The sequence below is a fragment of the Gopherus evgoodei genome, unplaced genomic scaffold (assembly GCF_007399415.2).
Source record: "Gopherus evgoodei ecotype Sinaloan lineage unplaced genomic scaffold, rGopEvg1_v1.p scaffold_34_arrow_ctg1, whole genome shotgun sequence".
Lineage (NCBI taxonomy): Eukaryota > Metazoa > Chordata > Testudines > Testudinidae > Gopherus > Gopherus evgoodei.
The window spans coordinates 1997987-2019392 of NW_022060016.1; the positions used below are offsets into that span (position 1 = coordinate 1997987).

The 21406-nt window shown below is 49.7% G+C and overlaps 1 protein-coding gene across 1 annotated transcript in view; it reads left to right on the plus strand.

The window, feature by feature from the left end:
• TIMM50 (translocase of inner mitochondrial membrane 50) overlaps positions 1–21406 on the plus strand; it is a 49230-nt gene that overhangs the window by 18556 nt on the left and 9268 nt on the right. Inside the window, exons 4-6 of the mRNA XM_030544401.1 lie at positions 6073–6094; positions 16865–16923; positions 18985–19104. Of these exons, the coding sequence (XP_030400261.1) occupies positions 6073–6094; positions 16865–16923; positions 18985–19104 (201 nt within the window). The remainder of the gene's footprint in view (positions 1–6072; positions 6095–16864; positions 16924–18984; positions 19105–21406) is intronic.

Below are 21406 nucleotides of genomic sequence, written 5' to 3' on the forward strand. Positions count from 1 at the left end.
AGGATCTGATAGAAGGAGGCCTTCAGTAACGGTAATGGCTGGATGCCGTGCCTTTCACTTAGGGGTTGTTGGCTCACGTCCTGCCCACTCCATTTGACCTTTCATTGGTCGTCATCCTTGTGAAATGAGTTGGTGGATCCTAGTCGTGTTTCTCGTGAACAAGTTTCCACCTTGCAAATGAAGTCACAGCAGAAAATGTGCTGGAGGGAAGCACCTGCCTCATTGTAACTCCAGGTTTCCAGATGTCAAGGCCTCCCCACCCCGGCGTATTCCCTAGGTTTCTGAATTCTGTATCTGGTCAATTGATGAGAGTGATTCTGGCAAATCTTCATCTTGGCAGAGTGGCACCGAGAGGTGGAAAGCCAGAATTTCAGTACTACAAGGCAGGAGGCTTTTGTGTTTGACCACCAGTAGAGAACTCACCTGGCTGCCTGCTTCACTCATCCCTTGGGGGCCCTGTGGGTGTGTATTAACTTGGGTGGAATTTCCTTGATGTGTATGTAGGGGAAGTGGGGGGTGTTTCTGAACTCAGATACATGCTGGCAGCAAGCAGTTTGAGCTTTAGTCTGTTAGATTTTCCTTTTATTCAGGTTTAAACCACCTCCTTGCCCCAGTAGACCGTTATCCGGCCAAGCTTGGGCTTTATCTACTAATATGCAGCAAAGAATCCTGTGGCACCTTATAGACTAACAGACGTTTTGGAGCATGAGCTTTCGTGGGTGAATACCCACTTCATCGGAGCCAGGTGACTTCCTGTTGCTGCCACCTCACTTTAGTAATTGGTACAGTAATTTAAACCTCGTTATGTTCATGGCTCAGGTGACGGTGCTGTAAAGCTCTCTGGGAAATTAACATCGTTTTTTTCCTCCTGACAGCTGTTGTGGGGGCCACTCCCTTTCATGGCCCTTGAGGGTCAGTTGTCCGTTCTTTTCATCCTCCTGATCTGGATGTGCATTAAATAGGGGAGAGGGATTAGGATGGGAGGAACTTTGGCCATTCCACTGAAAAGAAACAATGTAGTGCTCACATTCACACCAAGGGAATTGCATCCTGAGGGGATGTTGTCTTCACTTAAGCAGTTGTATAAATCCGGTTACTGTTTGACCTCTTCGATGTGAGTCTAAATAAAAACATCTGATTGGACTTGCTCTTTCTTGACTGGTGGGAGGCCAGCCAAAGACAGCCGGTCAAAATTATCTTATCTCCCTGGTTTTCCCAGCAGGGATGTTGGAAATCCAGGGGACGCCCCCCCAAACATTCGTCCTTGTTCCTTAGGGGGTCTGACTCAGGGGCATCATGTGGGTTTGCTGACTTGTTCTCCAGCCCTTTATAATAGCCTGAATTTTTAAAAACAGGCTCTGACTCCTGATGTAGCTGAGCATTTGGCTTCCTGATGCAGAGTTGAACAATAACCTGTTTTTGTTTTGTTCTTGCTTCCTTCCCTTCTTCCCTGACCACTTTCTTTCAGTGTTGTCAGCTCTGCACTGTCCATAGCAAGAGACCTCAGAAATGGTTGTCTTGTGAACCACGTGTTTATAAAATGATGGCATTATTGTGTACAGAGAGAGCACTTGATCAATATCCTCCATGACACGGAGTGGGTTGGTTAGCAAGTTCTAGGGATCTGTAACGGGGCTCCCAGCGCTGCTGATGGACGTGCAGTCTGGAAGGAAGCGCTCCCAGGTAAAGAAGAATGTCAGGTTTGCTTTCTTCTGCCACCCAGTTCTCACTTGTTGGCTTACTTTCTGAGCTTGCTGCTTTCTCAGGCGCGTTTCCCCGTTAGGTGGCGCTGTGGAGTTAACACCAGGTCCGCACCAGCTGGTCGGCCCTTAATATGGTTTGCTGAGCTTTCTGTGGGAATGACCCTGCTCGCAGCTGAGGTAGGAGGTACCCTTTCCATTCTCTTGCCATCTTGGACACTTTCAAATGGGGATTAAACAGGCTCAGTTAGGCCTTTCTGTATGCTACCTATATCTTGAAATGGAGTCGTTTCCCAGCTGCTCCTGACTGAAGTATGTTTTTTCTGAACAGATACGGTCACACAGCCTCCTCCTAAAAGCCTGGCCACTGGACCTCCGACTCCTCTTTCAGGAGCAGCAGACGCACTTTACGCACACGCACGCTCTGTTTAAAGAGCGGTGTAGTTATCTAGGGGGCTTACGGTGCCGCACGGCCTGGGCTTGCTCTTATCCTAGACTGAGATGCCATTTATAAGCAGAAATGCATAGAGGGACCACCCGGCTGATTGATTCCAGACTAGCCTAGAGATACATTAGTAGGACTCAGTAGGAGCAGAGTAAAAAGAGAGAAATCTCTCACTGTCCCGCATTTAGCATCCTGCCACGGGATTACCTGCCCAGTGGGGAATTGTACCCTTTGCTTGCTGTACAGGTTTCCCACATCTCCCTGTTACGGGCACCGTCTGCCAGCATATCTGGGCCAGGGCGCCAGCTGAACTTCCTCTCTGGCAGCGGGAGGAAGCTTGACACCATATTCTTGTAGCTGGACCAGAGGACAGTGCGGGTGAGGAGATGAAATTCATAACCCGGTAGCCACCATCCCTTTCATTCTGGCAGCTGGGTGACCTGCAACCCCTAACACTGGTCCTAGTAATAGTCGGCTGGGTAAGTGTGTGCAGTTGGAGAGATGGCACCGATTCAGAACGAGCACCGGGTAGACCTGTAGATGCCTAGTTACTCTCTCAGGAGTAAGGGCATGAAAGGGAACGGACCTTCCATTCATTAGTGTGTGAAGCTCTGGGAGATTATGGTGAGAGGTCCAACTGAAAACACAGAGCCCAGCCACAGAACAGGAGATAGCAGACTTTATTTTGGAGCAGCAGCAGCTCCTTTTGGAAGACAGCCTCTGTGCATGTGCTGTTGAAGGGGAGAGCGTGCTACAGCTTCCTTCTGCCAAAAAAGTCTGTCTAGGCCGTCTGCGTTCGGTTCTGGCGATTGACTGGCCAGTGACTACTTGCTGCTGCTCAGAAGAGTAAATATACCTGTCAGCTGCAAAAGAAACCCATCGGTGTGACATGACCAGGGTTAGAAGCGGAGCAGCTGAGCTTCTGGCCCACGGAAGGCGGCAGGGAAACAACTTGAGAATGATGAGAGCGTCTTGTGACTTTCTCAAGCGCAGAGCTCTTTGCACAGTGCTGTAAAATATAATCCGCGTTTACAAAATACAGAACGTGACCCAGTCCCCACACCTAAGAGCTCATCATCCCTTTCAGGCAACAGATGACGTGTTAAGGGATGATTCCCTTCAACCTTAAGACTGGAGCAGCTTTGGAGGCACTTCCACGCCTCTTCCCCTTCTTAGTCTGGACACTAGCAGACAACTTGGGTAATTGGACCTGGACACTGGCTGGGTCATTTGGCCAGCAAATCTCTGCCCTATTGCATCCTGTAAACACAACTACAGGGCCAAACAATCTGATAGGCAGAGGGGATATTTCACCTCCAACTCCCGGAAGGTACGAGAACTACTTCCCAATGGGGGTAAGCTTACCTATGGTGGGGGGCGGGGGTCCAGTTGCTCATTGCAGGCATAAGCAACTAGCCTGATGGATGTCACATTAGCCTCAGTGGAAAACAGACAGTTAAAGACATTCCTAGGGTCCTTAGAACTTAATCTAAGGATTGTCTCCAGGCAAGAGCCTGAGTAGTGACTGCCTTTTTCTTGTAATACCAAGCACCTCTTCTTCATCCAAGTGCATTGTCATCATTCTTTGTATTGCAGTAGTGTCTAGAGGCGCCTTCTCCTCCTGTCAATGAGCAAGACTGTCTTGTGCCAGGCGCTGTACAGATACAACAGCAAGATTGTACAATCTAAATACGTTGATTTATTTGGTTCACAACCTGTGTATCCTCTACAGCAGCAGTGGGCAAACTACAGCCCATGGGCCACATCCAGCCCGCCAACCAATTTAATCTGCTCCCCGAGCTCCCACTGGGGAGCGGGGTCTGGGACTTGCCCCGCTCCTGTGCTCCAGTTGGGGAGTGGGGTCAGGGGCCGCGTGCACGTGCTGCGGTTTTGTGTAGCTTGCAGAAGCAGCAGCATATCTGCCCTCCAGCTCCTACGCGTAGGGGCAGACTGGGGCTCATTGGCCGGGAACTGCGGCCACTGGGAGCTGCAGGGGTGGCACCTGTGGATGGGGCAGGGTGCAGACCTGCCTGGCTGTGCCTTCGCCTAGTAGCTGGGGAGAGAGGGCGGGGGGAATATGCTGCTACTTCTGGGAGCTACTTGAGGTAAGCCTACACCCCTGAGCTCCTCTCACATCCCAAGCCCCTGCTCCAGCCCTGATCCCCCTCCGAACCCCTCGATCCGAGCCCGGAGCACCCTCCTGCACCCCAAACCCCTCATCCTGAACCCCACCCCAGAGCCTGCACACCCAGCCAGAGCCCTCCCCTCCTGTGCCCCAGCCCAGAGCCCTCTCCTGCTCCCTGAACCCCTCATTTCTGGCCCCAGCCAGAGCCCTCACCCACTCCTGCACCCCAGTCCCAATTTTGTGAGCATTCATGGCCCGCCATACAATTTCCATGCCCAGATATGGCCCTTGGACCAAAAAGCTTGCCCACCCCTGCTCTACAGTGAGCCAGGGTTCAGAGGTGGTGATGTCTGAACTCGTTTGCATCTCCTCAAACCTAGCCTGACGAACCCAGAATTTGGACCAAATTGTAGAACGTGAAAACAGGACCGTTACAGTGACTAGTTCAAACACGCATTCATCAAGCAGAAGTGTGATAAACCGTTCAACTCTCTCCATCCTCATCAACGTTGATCAGTTGTCACACTGGCCTTCCTGCTGGGTAGTAAATGAAGGCACCTCAGGGAAAACACACCCACCCATCCCCTTGGAATTCCTTCTCTAGCTTTCTGTTTGTATTACTGCTACAGAGCTGCTTAGAGCAACTTTGAATGTCTTCATCTTCCTAATGAATTCTAATGATGAGCTGCTTTTCCTGTCTCTTGGGAACATCACCAGATAAGGATTTTGTATGTAACTGTATTTTAGCTAATTCCACCCCGCCCCAAGGATATATGCCCTTCTTTGTAAAAGAAATGTGGTGATTCAAACAGCTTTGATATTACCGAGGGGTTTTCCTTTAGCAAAGGAACATTCATTGCTTGTATTATGGTAGTGCCTACAGGCTGCAACTGAGATCAGGACCCTGTTGTGCTGGGCACGGTATAGACACGGTTACAGTCACTTGTGCCCAAAGAGCTTCCAGTCGAAATAGACGAAGGGCGGGAGTGGATTATATTCCAGGTTTAACAGATGTGGGAATTGAGATGCAGAGAGGTTGTGACATACCCAGAGTCTGTGGCAGAGCCAGGATTTGAACCCAGGTGTCCTGCATCGCTCACATGAAGATGGCTCTTCCTCTACCCCAGTTGAGTTCAAAGTCAAAGTTCCCCAAGCGACGGGCGCATCGGGTTGACACAGTCTAGGCACATCGGTTTCAGTGGAGTTGGTCAGGCTGTCAATAAGAGTGGGATTTGTTCCTGAATTTTTTTTCTCTGTCATCAGATATTCAGTTTTTCTGTCCTTGCCTGTTACGGTTTCAGCTGTTCTTAGCAAAGGGTCATGGGATCTGAAATATTCCTTGTAGCCATTGTGATATCTTGCAGTGAATCATCTTGTTGCAATAAACATGCTGCTTATATATGAAACGTGCCAACAGTTAAGGCCCTCCTGTTTGTCAGACATCTCAGCTTGGTCCCCTTGTCTTAGACAAAAAGCTGATGTAATTAACTGATGTCAGGAGTTTTCATCCCCTCTCCCCTCCCCGGGGGAACAGGCCCAGTTGGTGTTGCCAGAGTGCAGTGCCTGCTGTGGGTCCAAGACCTCAGAGTTGAACATGCTATCAATGCTAGCGTTTGGGTAAGGGGGAGACGGCTGGCAGCTGCACCCCAGCGAACAGATGTATCTGAATATTCATATGTTTAGAGATTAATCTTTCTCTTAATTAGGCAAATGACTGTGAGGGTGTCTCTAGCCATGCTGTGTAATGTGGTGGAGTCAGGAAAAGAAGAATAACCAGCCACATCTCTTTTCTTTCCCTACAGATCCCAGACGAATTTGATAATGGTGAGTAAAGCCCCAAACCTGCTTCTGAGTTGGCTCAGAGCTTTGGGCTGCTTCCTCCCCGTGAGCCCTTGGCAGCCAGACACGGAAGAGGAGCTGGTGGAAGGGTATGTGGGTGGGGGGCGGGGGAAAATACATGTCGCTCACTGGTCATTGGGAAGTTAGTGTGAGATGGAACAGAAAGGCCCTTCTGCTCCAGGCTGGAAATATGGCCAGTTTTAAAAGCCAAGAGTGCTAGCAAGTGCAGGGAGAGACATTTGCCCTTTCTTTTCCTTACTCCTCCAGCGGCATCCCCCTGTGGCAGGACAAAGTAGCTGCCCTCAAGGATACTTCTCAGACTTGACTGCTCTACCTGCCTTCCCAAAGCCTCCCACTCTCCCCAAGCAGGAAAGCGACTCACTTTGGAGAAACATGTTTGTGTTTGGGCTTGTGAATTCTGCGCCGCACGAGCTGAGTTTTACTCGGTGCCTATCGCTGTGCTAAGAGATGGATGTTTGTGCCCGTGGGGTGCTCTTGGATTTGCCAGTAGACACCTCACTAAAACTCTTCTAGACAGAGAAGCACATTTGGGCTCGATACTTTTTAGTGCTGTTGTTCATGAATGATGAAAGTAAGGGACTCTACAGTAACCTGTCTGGGGAGTGGAATGGCTGTGAAATGGCTCTGGACGCAGTGAATCCGCTGGGAAGTTGGGTTAAAGTACCGGATCAAACTGAGAGTGCTGAGCTGCAGTTTCCCAGTTTCTCTCCCTCCCTCCTTCCTTCCTGAAAACATGGTGCCATCTTCTGTTGTGGTCTGTGTCCTGGAGGGCAGATGATGATTCCCCTTTAATCCCCTGGAAGACATGTAGTTGTTCCCATTGTTATGGATGGATAAACCAAAGCACAGAGAGGTTGTGTGACTGGCCCAAGCCTTAAACTGATTCACTGTAGCAGTAGTTTTCCTAACCCCGTGCTCTAGCCACTAGCCCACACTTCCGGCAGGGGGGATGGAAACCAAGAACTCCCACTGGAGTCTTCAAAGCGAGGTGATGGAGAGCAAAGGGCGAAAACAGTCCATGGTGAGGGCTTTGGTCAACTGGGAGGCGAAACTATTTCCTGTGGGCTACTTTTGTCATCTGCACGTGGATTTCTTATGGAAAACGTTTCCTTGTGAAGGATGTAGGGATGTTTTTTCCAATGGAAGGGTCTCGTCCAACAAGGTTTATGACCACAAATGAGTGTGTGCACACCGCAGAGGGTTTGGCAGTCTATTGTCAGCGCTGTTAACATGCTCAATTGAGTTTTACAAACACGGAGTCCTCTTCCGAGCCTCCAAACCCTCATTTGGGTGAAACAGCAGCTCTGAACCTTGCCACCCACATATTGCTGCAGCAGAGTTTCCAGCGAGTCCTCACTAGTCAGAAATGGGGCTGGAACCCCTTTGACTCCTGAAAGAAACCATCAGCTGCGTTTCCTTCTTCCAACTTTTGCTGCAAACAACGGCTTCCATGTTCTTTTGGTCATCACAGGATGAGATTTTTAGAGAAGAGCAACAAAACTTAATAAGGAGGCCACAGCAGCTGAGTACCAGGGAAAACCTGAGAGCTAAATCTTGGCTTGGCTAAACTGCAGGAGCCTGTGCAGATTTGAAAGACGTCAGAGCCAAAGGAGGAGGATTGAGTGTGATTTGTGAGAGGATAGAGCTAGTGGTTAGGGTGCTAGCCTTGACCGCGGGAAACCAAGGTGCAATTCCCTACTCTGCCTTGTGTGACAGTCGCCAAGCCTGTCTGCCTCGATACTATAGAATGGGGATAGTAGCATTTCCCTGCTTCGCAGAGGGGATGCGAGGAGAAATTCATTAGCGTGTGATGCTCTGATACTGTGGTGATGGTGGCCAGATAGTACTGCAGCAGATGAGTAAGAGGACTGGGGTGAAACAGAGAGGATGGTTTAGGGTGGCACTTTCGAAATACCTAAATGACTTAAGAGAATGTGTCCTGTTGACTTGTTTGAAAATCCCACCCTGAGGCTGAATGTTGGGGAAAGCTTCCTGAGAGTGGGATCTCCAGCTGTGGAACAGTCTCTCCAAGCCAAGGCGCGGCTACACTTTTACTTAAGGCTTAGGACAGAACATGAGCAAACTCCTATCAAAGACTCCTGGCATTGGGTCCCTAAGAGAGACAGAGTGTCTTGAATTTGACTTTTCTCATCTCAGTGACTGTTCAGTAAAACCATTTCCTCTCTTCACATAGATGTAGAGTCAATGTCTTCAGCTCTCCCCTTTCCAATTAAACCCTCCCATTCATCATCCTCCCGGGAACATAGAGCAATAGGCAGAAGCAAAGGTGTTTGGGAAATGAGAATCAGGTGGAAAGCTCCTTTCCTGTTGCACTGGAGATCAAGGTTTTCAGAAGCAGCCAGCGATTTTGAGTAACTCACTTCTGTGGCACCCGATCTGAGGAACCTTTAAAGGGCCTGTCTTTCAGCAAGGGCTGAGCACCTGTTCTCTGAAAATCAGGCCTTTTTATGATGTCTCGGTTTGGGTACTCCAAAATCACTGGTCACTTAACACAAATGGCCCTAGTGAGGGACATGCATAGACCTTCCTCTCCCTTCACACAACTCCTAATGTCCTTTGCTTAGGGAGATTCTAGGAAAACTGGACAATATCTTCTCTCGAAGGCCTAGGCTATACTTAAAACTTACACCAGCATAGCTGTGGCAGCTAGGAGTGTAGAAAATATCACACCTGCTAGTGACAAAGCTATGCCACCAAAGCCCCCAGGGTAAATGCAGCTATGCCAGCAGAAGTGTATCTGTTGGCTTGGCTAATATCGTTTGGGGAGATGGTGTTTCTACACTGCCAAAACTCCTTCCGTTGGCATATACCGTGTCTATTCTTGGGGGGCTATGCTGGCATAAGATCTGTAGTGTAGACCGGGCTGCACAAGCAGCACTACGCGTAGGCTCTTAGCCCTGGTCTACACGGGGGGGATCAGTCTAAGTTACGCAACTTCTGCTACGTGAATAACGTAGCTGAAGTCAGCGTACTTTGATCAACTTACCATGGTGTCTTCACCGCTGTGAGTTGACTGCTGCTGCTCCCCCGTCGACTCCTCCTGCACCTCTCGAGGTGGTGGAGTACAGGAGTCAACGGGAGAGCACTCGGGTCGATTTATCGCATCTAGACTAGACACTGTAAATCGATCCCCGCTGGATTGATCACTACCCGCCAGATTGGCGGGTAGTGAAGACATACTCTTAATTCACTAGGCCTCTGTTTGACTTGGATTCCTGTGTGGTTTTCTCTTTTAGTTTCCCCCCTGGATATCTACACTTGTTTTTCCACCCTGGAAGATAATGGGGTTTGTTCCCACCTTCCGGAATTGCCTGGCATTGCTGCAATCACCAGCATAGCATCGGGGTTCTGGGACAGGAAACGCTGCGGCCTTGACCAAGTGGACTATCTAGGTTGCAGGACCTGGCCCAGTGTTTAATTGCTGTTCCATTTGTAGCTGAAATCATGTCCATTTCCATATTAATCAGCCCAAGGTTAATCTGTAATTAAAACAAGATGAACTGGTAATGAACCAGCACCAAAAGCAGCAGCTGAGAATGAGCCAGGAGCCCTCCTGGCTGCAGAAGATGAGCTCGATATTCACTCAGATCTCTATTGCACAGGGCTCGCTCAGCAGCCAGTTGCAAACAAATCTGCATTGTGGGATCATCCAAGGAGGCCCGGGCGCCTCAAAGGCCAGGATGACAATGTCTGTCAGTAAAGCTCTCACCATTTTTTAACATCTGAAATTCACTTGCAAAGATCATGTAAAACTCAACTCTCTGCTTATCTCAGGGGCATGCAGTGATCTATAACCCAGGCACAATTTCCCACCCATCAAAGAATGAACAGTTTGACCCCTTGAATCCCCACAAATTAAACGATCAAAAATGCCAGCCAGTGCTTTTTAGGAAACTTAAGAGGTACATCTTCATGAGGCCAAAAATCCTCAACAGAGACATGTTCAGCATTCATCTTTTTCTTTTAGTAGGTTACTGAGTTCAAATATATGTCTAATTTAATAGAACCACCCCAGAATCCACCAATCAAGGTATTGCTTCTAATATTTGTTTCCGGTTGTGCCCAAGAATGTGCCAAGAGTTTTCCAAACCTGAAGGGGGAGGTGTGCTCCCTGCTGCTCAGAGTGATCCATAAACCAGATGATCATATGGGCTCCAAAATCAGTCATTTGTAATCTCGCCCCATCTTCCCTGCCACTGCCATTGTGGAATGGGAGTACCATTTTGAAACCATAGAAAAGGGCTGGGCGGGGAGATTGTAGCAGTGCCAGAAATTCTGGCCTTGGAATCCGGGAATCTGCCTCCTCTTGTTCATCCCTTTCCTTCATGGGCATGGGGAGCACAGGACTGCCTGCATTGCCCGTGACATGATGATAGCACCTGCTGCTCTGCATCAGGTTAGTGACTATATTCAAATCTCATGCTTTAGGGTTTCAGCCGCTTACCTGCAGCGGGGTCAGGAAGGAATTTGTTCGCCAGAGCAGAGTTTGTTTTCTTGGATGTGCAGGGGATTTTTTGCCTTTCTCTGGAGCATCAGAGACTGGCCATTGTTGGGGTGCAGTGGCCCATGTTCTGAGGCAGGGCCGCCTAGAGGATTCAGGGGGCCTGGGGTCTTCAGTGGCAGGGGGCCCCTGCTTTGGCGGTAATTCAGCGGCGGGGGTCCTTCCGCTCTGGGACTCGCCGCCAAAGTGCCTCGAAGACCCGTGGTGGGGGACCCCCATCTCCGAATTACCGCCGAAGACCCAGCTCTTCGGCGGCGGGTCCCGGGGCGGAAGGACCCCCCCGCCGCCGAATTACTGCCGAAGACCTGGAGCGGAAGAAGCTCCGAGAGCCTGGGCCTCACAAGAGTTTTCTGGTGTCCCCGGAGCAAGTGAAGGACCCCGCTCCAGGGGCCCCGAAAAGCTCTCATGAGGGCACCTCCGGGGCCTGTAGCAAATTGCCTCACTTCTCTTCCCCCCTCCCCCCCCCCCTCCCGGGCGGCCCTGCTCTGAGGTCATGCAGAGAATTCTCTCTTAGCTGCCTGGCTGGTGTGTCTCATTCTCCTGCTCAAGGTCAAACTCTTTGTCAGATTCGGGGTCAGGAAGGAACACACACACATCCCCCCCTGCCCGGTCAGATTGGGAGGAACTTTGGGGTTATTGATTCAGCTCCGGCTGGGATGAGTTCCCTGCCACTGCAGAAGCCTCGGGCATTGAGGCACCTCAGCCTCTCCTGTTCTCTCCCTGCGAGTCCGTTTAGTTTCCTGAGCACAGAAATTCTTTTGGTGCAGGCTAAGTCATTGACTTACTGTAGGGGCATCTGGGTGAAAATGAATGTCCTGTGCTATATGTGAAGTCCGACTGGATGATTGGTTGGTCTCTTTTGGCCTTAAACTTGATGAAACTACATGGGCCGCAAAATCAATCCCATGTAATCTCTCCCCATCTCCTCCCCTCCACCCTATCAAATTGTTGAAAGCGGGTGTAAGTTTTGGTACTGCTGAAGTGGACTCCTGGTGAGTGGAGGGGCAGTTTTGATTGCTCTGGCAGCACAATCACAGCGCTCTGTTCAGACCTTGGCCAGTCAGTGGGCAAGCTGCCTCTTCGATCAGGTTTACAAATATCTTCTCCCCTTCGCCCTCTCCCCCCCACACATTGGGTCTGTGTTTTGCTACTACTTCCAAAGCTACATTCAGGGTAGTTTTCCCACCCCGCTTGGTTATACAAGCTATGGAATTATTTCACTGTGATATTGTTGAAAACCCATCTGGTAAAATCCCAGCCCGACTGAGGATTTAAACTCTTTACTTTGACTGGCTGGAAGCACAAATGTCTTTACCACTTTTTGGATTTAGGTGGCAGAGAAATCTGGGAGGAGAGCAGTTCAGTGGAGGGAAAGCCAGATTATAAATATGTTAATTCTTTAATGTGTTTAAGCTGGATAGTGAGTGAGCAGTAATAAACGTAACATGCTCAGCTCCCCCTGGGGGAAAAAAAAATCAAGAAATAAAGTTACTTTACAATTCTAATCAGCTGAGTGAAAGGGCCAGTGTTTGAGTTGCTTCTCCAGAGCAGATGTACTGGTGCATAAACAGCGTGTGTGAGTCTCTTGTCGAGGGCAGAAGGTCAGGCAGGACTTGTGCTGGGATGGGAGGGTTAACAATTCTCCCTTCCCTACCCATCCCTGGGCATCGCTGTGAGGGGAGCAGAGTGGGAAACTGCTGTGACATTGATTGAAGGGGAGGGGGGAATGTGGCACTGTAGTATGTCTATCCTCAAGGGCTGGGAGCCATAGGCTTTCCAGATGCCCCCCTTCTTTGCCTATTCCACTTGATGAGCAAAGAGGAGGGGCAGATTTCAAGAGAGAGAGCCCAAGGGGGTCGGAGCGGTGGGGAAAGGTCAGGCTCTAATGGCATCCTGTCGCAGCACGGTCTCTCATACCTTCGTCCCGTCCAGCATGCCTTCGCTTGCTGAACTTCATTCTACAGCTGCTCGCTCATCTGTTCCGTGGATCGGCGTGCTGAAGGAACCATAGACTATCCCTCTGCCAGGCTCTGAGCCCCCAAATTCACCTAGGCCCCAGCTCTCTACCGCCCATGCGTCCTACTAGGCAAAGCTTTGCATATCTCCCTGATAAAGCCCATGTGTTTCTGGATTTTCTTCCTACAGTGCCTTGAATATTCTGAATCCCTGCATCAACATAATGCCATTGGGTAGACTTATTTTGGTGGTTTCTGTCGGAGCACACCTCTCAGTCATACAGGCTGATTGTTCATTTGATGTTTGCAGCGTGTCGCTCCTAGGATATTGGCGAGATAAGGTGGGGAAGGTAATACCTTTTATTGAACCAACTTCTGTTGGTGAAAGAGAGAACTCTGTAAACTCGAAAGCTTGTCTCTTTCACCAGCAGAAGTTGGTCCAATCAAACAGTGCTTTTCAACCTGTGCCCTCCAGACTAAGATTTCCAAAGGGGTCTGCACCTCCATTTGAAATTTTTTAGGGGTCCTCAAATGAAAAAAGATTGAAAACCACTTCAATGAAAGATGCTACTTCACCCACCTTGTCTGTTCGTTTCATAGCATTTAGGAGCATAGTCCTACCAGATGGCAAAGATCTGCCAGATTGTGGAGTGGAGTGTGTGTGAAGGGGGGTTACATCGCTTATTCTGATCCCAATAATGCAGAATCTTAGTGAGAAAGTTTCAAGCATAGGTCCTGCTTCGTCCTACAGTTTGTAAGGGAAAATAGCAAAGCGGGTGGGGGAGAGGAAGGCTGACTTTCAGAGGTGTTGTGCTCCCACTGAGTTGAACTGGGGGGGGAGGTGTGCTCAGCAAATCAGACCCTTTATGTTACATTTGCCCCCTCCCTAAAGGAACCTAGAAAACAGAGGCAGATGGAACTTTGCTGAACACTTTCAAAGGCAGAAGGTCCAGCGAGCGGAACACTTTCAGATCAAACACGTACAGAAACACACACAGGAGGCAGGGCCTGGGCTTTGTCTGCCCGCGGACCCCTGAGAGCGAGTGAGCTGGGATAGGAAGCGCTTTTCACCTGCTCTGTTCGGCAGGCCTGGCATATGCTCTGTCCAGATTAAAAGCCATTTTTCAGTCAGTGGCCTATTGTCTGACATAATAGAAAACTCCCCCTCCCCTTTTTCCTGTCTCCAAATCTCTGGCTAATTCTTCGAGCTCTTCCTTTTAGATTTAAAGATGAACGGGTTGGGGTTAACATAATTGTTTAACCACCATGCGCCAGCCATCATGTGACCTAGAATAATCTGTCAAGACACTGCAGCCCTTTTCTTCACCTCCCTTGTGTTTAAAACAATGGGTACCTACTCCCCTGTAGACATGCAGCAGATAACTTTCCACTATAGGGCTGAGCGCCCTCTCCCCAAAGCTATTGTGTGTTCTTGGTTTTCCTGAGGTCATGCCAAACGCTTAGCTCTTCTATAGTGCTTTTCAGCTTTAGGCTGCAAAGCTGTTGTCCTCCCTGTGTTACAGAGGGGAAAGCAAGGCATGGAGAATGTTGTGTGTTAGTTTCAGACTTGGAAACTGATCAGTTTCTGAGCTCTGGTCAGTTTCAAACCTGGAAATAGAACCCAGGTATCCTGTCTCCCAGCTGCTAGAATTTTCAAAAGGGTGACATTCGCTTCAAAAAATATTAATTGGTGTTGCAGGTCTATAATATTCTGCATGGGAGGGAAGGGGACAATTGGACACAGAGTCCAAGTTTAAAACGTGATCCTAGGCCAGTAATCGGTAAACTCGTTTGCAAATGAGACTTGGTTTTAAAACAATATCTCCCCCCCCCCCCGTTTAACTTTTCCAGGGTGTGTGTGTTGTGTTTTGTATTTTAAAGTGTTGCATCTGACAAGCAAAGTCCAACACAGCCTTGGCCATGGTCAGATTCCCCTGTATGGGTCTGCAGTTGACACCTGAATCCTGCTCTCAGCAGCCCCATCGTCATCCGCCCAGCTGCTCGGTCTGCATTATCATAACAATTGGCCTCAAATTATGTCCCATTCAGTGCGCCTGCCTTTGATTGATTAACTTACAGTTTCTGTTTGAATAACCCTGGCCGCTAAGATGGTAAAGCTGTAATCTCAGAGGGATAGTTAACAGCAATAGTGTGGGGACTCCGGACTCAGTCGCACGCTCTCTACAGCCTGACCCCTGCTTATGGGAACATCTGAAGAGACAGGAGGCCAGTAATTGAAAAATCCATTCCTTGTGTGCGGTGGGAGGGGCGGAGGGATGCTTCTGCTTGTGCAAGAGCTGCATCAGATGGTCTGGATTGCCAGAAAGCAGCAGCCCACACTTCATCTGCTAGCATGGCGGACGATTGGAAGACACACAGTTGTATATTTTTGTTCCTGCACCAATGAGTATTTTCCCTAGACTTTTGCTTTCTAGACACAGCCTCAGTGCCCCCAAGAGAAATGCAGTCATTGGCGTCTCATTTAGGGCAGCCTCCCTCCCTTTTAAAGGTATGGGAGTATCCAGCTTGAGCCCTTAAAGAGAAGGGTTCCGATTTCTAGAAGGATGCTGCTCCTTGTTTTCTGAGAATCCCCTTTAGTGCCTCAAGTTCCACTCCCCCTCCCAAAAAAAAATCTCTAGACACTTGAGTAGTTTGGCCCTGATTGGCAGCTAAAAACTATGTTCTTATACTGTTGTGCATATGCCTTCCCCCTCCCCTCCTTTCACCCCTAAATTCGGTTTGCCAGTTAAAGAATGAAATAGTTTGAGGTAACTTGCCCCCGCCTCTCACTGATGCAACAGAAGACCTGAATGATGCTTGTAAATAACAGAAACGAAGCATAAAATAACCAGTATATTTTAACGCATGAATTGCCACGAAAATTTTGCCAGTCTAGTTTCAAGTTCTACTTGCTGTCACCTGCCTCCCCCGTCCACTGAATTACCTTCCGACCCCCTTTTTGGTGATGATGGAAAACTATCTTCTGCCTCAAAACAAATGGCTGCTTGGGGCACTGTCATGCTAGGTGCTGCACAGACCAACTGCGATCAGGGCCCCTGTTGTGCTGGGCACTGCACAGGCCCGGAGTAGTAACCGCCACTCGCTGGGAGTGGTTTAATTGTGCCAGCGGGATAGAGCAGCTACATGGGAGAACGCACAGCTGCAGCAGTACAGCTGTGCTGCCAGCCTTAGGGCTGGTCCACACGGGGGTTGGGGGGTGGGAAATCGATCTAAAATACTCAACGTCAGCTACAGAGAATAGCATAGCTGAAGTAGACGTATCTTAAGTCGACTTACCTCCCGTCCTCACAGCGCAGGATCGATGGCTGCAGCTCCCCCGTCGACTCCGCTGCGACCTCTCGCCCTGGTGGAGTTCCGGAGTCGACGGGAGCGTGTTTGGGGATCAATTTATCACATCTAGACCAGATGCAATAAATCGATCCCCGATAGATCAATCACCACCCGTGGATCCAGCGGGTAGTGTGTGCTTACCCTTAGAGACAGACCCTGCCCCAAAGAGCGTACAGACTACTCACGAAGTGGGCTGGAAAATAGAGGTATAGAGAGGAAAAGGGACTGGTCTCTGGACAGAGAGCAGGTTGGTGTTAGAGCTGGGAATAGAACCCAGGTGTCATGAACTCCAAATCTGCAGCCCTGTCCAGAACATGCTGCCTCCCATGCTGGCTGGTCTGGGGAAGAGGATGAGTAGACTCTTGCAAGGCTGGGTCACATGAACAGGATCCTACATGAGGATGTTGGCACTTAACTAATCAGACCCTTTGCTGAAGCAAATTCTTACAGCATCACCAGTTTGGGGGCTGGTTTTCTTGTGCGGAGTCTAATATATATTAGTATAATTGGAAGAGTTTGTGTCTCTGAAAGGATCCACGGCTAATGAAATGATAAATTCTATGTTGTACCTGCCTCTCTGGGTATTTTATGTGTTGCCATCATGAATGAGCAAAGCATGTTTGTGAGGGAAAGGAGCAGTAACCCTATTTTGCAGGTGGGAAACTGAGGTGTGCTGATTAAGTGACTTGGGCAAGATCTCCCAGGAAATCTGTAGGGAGTTAGAAACTGAACCTCAGTTCTAATGCGCCAAGCATTCTCCCTCCCACCCAGCCTCTTTGCATATGGTCCTTTCAGAATCCCTAGCGAGGCCAGGATTCGTTTTCCTGCTAGCTGCGATGTGTGGTGGGAAGACTTTTCCCACTCTAGACGCTGCTGCTACATTCGACTCTTCCTCTTCTCTTGCAGATCCAGTGGTGGTTCAGCAGCTCCGAAGGACGTATAAATATTTCAAAGACTATAGGCAGGTGAGTTGCTGCACAAACCCTCCAGCAGGTCTTGAATAGCTCGTCAAAGGGCTGATCTTAGGCTCTCCAGTCAAGTGGAAATTCCAGGGTAAATTTCACAGGCTTGAGCCAAACGTAACTCTTATGATTAGGAAACGGAGCCCCTCTGCAGATATTCGGGTAGGTCTATTGCAGTTCTTTATCATTTGTCTTCTGATAACACAGAGATTGGCCCCGTTCAAACATGTGATGAAAGACGGTCCCAGCTCCAAAGAGCTCACGGTGACCTCACACTGCCTCCGATTTGTAAACCTGCCTCTCTTCTTTTCATGGATTTAACCTGGCCCTGGCATTTGAAGTTTGGCTTGAGAGGAAGGATGGCCCAGAGGATAGAGCACTAGCCTAGGTCTTCGGGCATCTGGGTCAGTTCCCTGCTTCGCCACGGATTTCAGTGTGACCTTGGGCGTGTCATTCAGCACCCCTGTGCCTCAGTTTCACACCTGTTAAAAAAGGGGGAGGGGCCTGATACTTCCCTACCACAGGGGAAACCTGAAGTAGTTTGAATCCAGCGGGTAACAATCACAGTGAAGACAGTGCAGCAGACTAGGCTGGCGAGCAGAGTTTGTACCCTGAGTCCGTGCCTGGCTTGTACCACCTGTGCTGTCCTGTCTTCCTGGCTGCTCTTACCCCCGCTAGCTGGTTGAAGCTAGCTCCGGCGGGCTAACCCAGGCACAGCTGTCGCTGTGTAGACATCCCCTAAGGAAGACCTTAAGCCATTAATGAAATACATTTAGGTTGATGGTTCTTGTATTGAAAATTTGGAAGGGCCCACTGTGATCCTAGCCTGCCCTCCTGCATAGCACAGGCCAGAGATCTGCCCTCAAATTATTCCTTTTGAGCGAGAGCTTTTTTTTTTAAAAAATCTTACCTTGATTTTAAAATTCCCAGTGATGGAGAATTCGCTGCAACCCTTGGTAAGTTGATCCATTGGTTCGTTACCCTCCCAGTTAAAAACATGCCCCTTATTTCCAGTCTAAATGGGTCTAGCTTCAAAAAAAGGTTTTCTCCTTTGTCTTGCTGAGATCAGCATCCAGGCTTTTGTGTTCTTCCCCCTACAACGGTTGATGGTGCCCCGAATGTGTAAGTGTCGAGCTGTCTGTGTTGTGAATCTCATCAGCTATTCCAGGGTAGAAACTCTCCAACCTGAACTGTGGCCTGCCCCTTACACCTGGGCAGCTAAAAATCTCTTCACATCAGCAACTTTGCTCTAATTAGGAACTCACGTTCTCATTAACGCTGCCAGCTTCTTGAGCCGTCTTCGCAGGGAAGGCGGAGAGGTCGCTGCCAGGCACGAATGGATAGCAGAGGACCATTTTAGACCTCATTTTAGAGTGCTTCTGCCAATAAAGCACTGTTCACACAAGTGTTTTTCGTCGGCAAAACTTTTCTGGTTCGGGGGGAGTTTTTTTCACACCCCTGAACCACAGACGTTTTGTCGCTCAGTTTCCAGTAGAGACAAAGCCTTGGTTTCAGGGGCACACAGATTGGGAAGACTACCAGATTGGGAGGGGGACCTGTGTTCTCTGAAATCTCCCTCGTTAATTTTTGAGGCAAGCTGTAACGAGGTGTTAATGGTGTTCTCCTGTTTCCTCTGATTAAACAGACGCCTTGTACAACAACTGGGAGTCGCAGGCATTTTTTCCAAAGCCAATAGGTTACGAGGTCAGCGTGGGGAGGGGGTCGAGGAGAGCAGGGAAGAAAGAACAGCAGATGTTCAGATCTGGATTGAAACTGCCCCTTCCTCTGCCACCTGTCAGTGACACTCAGGTATTCAGGGGCATGAGAATAGCATCTTGGGAACTAAAGCTTTCCAGGAAGAAGGAAGTGCCAGTGGAAGGGGCTGGATGTAGAGATGAAATGAACGATATCCGTGATGCAGGAATTCTGTATCTCGCCCGTGCATGTTCATACTGTGTGCCGGATGGCCATGCTCTTCTGCCTTGCTGCTCCAAGCTCCTCCTTATCTGCCTTTCTCACGCACCTGTAACTCCTTTACTGTCTTCCTGGGTCTCTTTCCTGCAGATGATTATAGAGCCCACCAGCCCAAAGCTGCTTCCAGACCCCCTGAAAGAACCGTACTACCAGCCTCCCTACACTCTGGTCATCGAGCTAACAGATGTTTTGCTCCATCCCGAGTGGTCGGTAAGTCAGTCTCTCTCCCCTTTGCCGTCCCCCTTTCTGGAGAGTATGTTTCGGGGGGAGGAGGGCTCCTTCCCTCAAATTCTTTGTGTTATTTCAAGTGCTTTCGGGGACAGACACAGCGGGGGAGGCAGTGGGTTACTGCGTTAGCTGAGATCCTGCTAGATCGTAAATGAAATCTTGATGAGTGGTCCCAGCATGGCGCCTGTTTCTTCCCTATACAGGGCCACTCTGTAGGTTCACACAATGGTCAGACCACAAGTAGCTTCCTAGGAAAAGCCTTTGGTGCTGCTAGTCAGGAATGGGGGTACAATTCTGTGTACAAAGAGCCCAGATGGGCAGCAGGTTAGAACTGGTATGTGTGTGTTTTAAGGTGTGTAGCCTGGAATTGGAGTTGCCGGGGTATACATCAGGATCAGTGGGCTCTGGCAAAGCTCTGTTCCGTATGGATAGTTCACTGACTTCAGCTGAACCGACCCTTGATTTTATTTCGAGAGTGCTAGCTGGACTCCAGGCCATTCCCGCAGATCTAGCAGCTGTAGCAAACAGAAGCTGTGCGTTGCCCCCTGGGAGCGGGGAAGAGATGGACCCCTGTCTGCATGATCCTGAAAGCTGTCAGTAACTAAACCTCTTCTCAGCAGGCTGCTTCTGAGAGGAGGGGACATCTGGTTGCAGGGGAGCCAGCTGCAGGCCTTCTGCTGTGTAAATGGGTGTGCTGCTTCAGCAGATGCGCTGGGCCAAAGAGGAGGGTGGTGCCAGCAGAGACGAGGAGGGATCGCATTTGCTCCATCTTTCAAACTTTGGGTTCCTCTCCAGGACCTTGCAGCTTCTCGAGGCAGGATCAAATGTCTGCAGACAGTGATCATAAGCACATAGGCCTGCTGTCTGACCCATTGGGTCCAGCCCTAGGTTCTAGCCTAATGCTGGAACAGAGCACTGACAAATGGAGAACTCACCTTGTGGATCAAGCTGTTGAATCCAACGCCCTCGCCCCCCCACATCTTCATCCCAATCCAGTTTCCCCTCGGCAGTCATTAGATCACAGTGCATATCTCAGGGTTAGAACATGTCTTCGATCCACCTCTTGGGAGCTGCTGCTTAGTTTGGTTATGGAAGTCCTGAACTACATTGGTTCCCAAACTTTTCCACACCCCAACTCCATTTGAGCTCCCCTCCTGGTAATGTGGCCCCCTAGCTGAGGGGAGAAGGGGACCTGCACTGCCCTCACCCTGGACAGCAGCATCTCCCATGTCTTGCAGGGTTGAGCCCAGCACCCTCCCCCAGGTATTGCGGCCTGGTGCACATGTTAGTGCCACTTGGATTTAGCCCATCCATCGTCTCTCTGAAGGTGGAGACAGAGGGATGAACAGGTCAAATTTGTTTGGCATTGTGACCTAGCACGTGTGGTCGCAACGCCACTCTGGTTTGGCCCCTGGACGGCCCAAATGTCTCCCAAAGGTAACGGGCATTGCATCATGAACCGCTTAACTAGTGTGAATTGGATGCATTTAACTTGATCACAAAACAGCAATTTGCAAGTAACCAAGGGAAGGGAGGCCGTAGACGTGGAGAGAAATGCTAGCGTTCCAGGATATGCTGGGAAGTCTGGAGTTGTCTGTGGATTTGAAGGACAGCTGATGGCTCTATTTCAGCGGGCTGGCCAGTCCTCGCTCTTGCATAGAGGGGAGCTTGTGGACAGAGCAGTGCTGCTAACTTCCAATAACCCTGACACCATTCACGTGTTTGATTTGCTAACTCACCAGCCACGGCGCAGGGCGTGTTTGGGATCTAAGCATTGGTTTAACACACAGTCTGTCGGGTTGTGGTCCACAGAGCAGGCCTGCCCAGTGCTTGGACCAACAAAGACACCCAAACAGGTGGGGAATGAAGGGTTTGGGGGAGTTGCATCCTTCCACTGGCTCCCCTTTCTCCATTGCATCAAACAAGCTGCTTGTGTTCATTCTCAAGGCCCTTCACGCCTCTCCCCTACCTGTCTTCTATAGTTGGCTATTGAGAAGTTGACTCCTGCCTCCGATCAGCCCCCAGCACCAGCCGCCCACTTGTGAAAGTCTCAAACATGCACCTTTGTGCTCCTGTCCATGCTGCTTGCGGGGAGTTCTCTGTACACATCTGCCCGATTATCTTCCCTCAGGTCCCTCCTTCACACTCCTTTCCCATGAGGCCTACAGAAAAATTGACTGTGGTTGGGTCGCTGTGGTGATGAGACCACTGGCTGCTATGCCGAGCGGTGTCATCGTGGTGTTTCCATGTACTGCCCCATTGGTCTGTGTGTCTGTCTCGGATT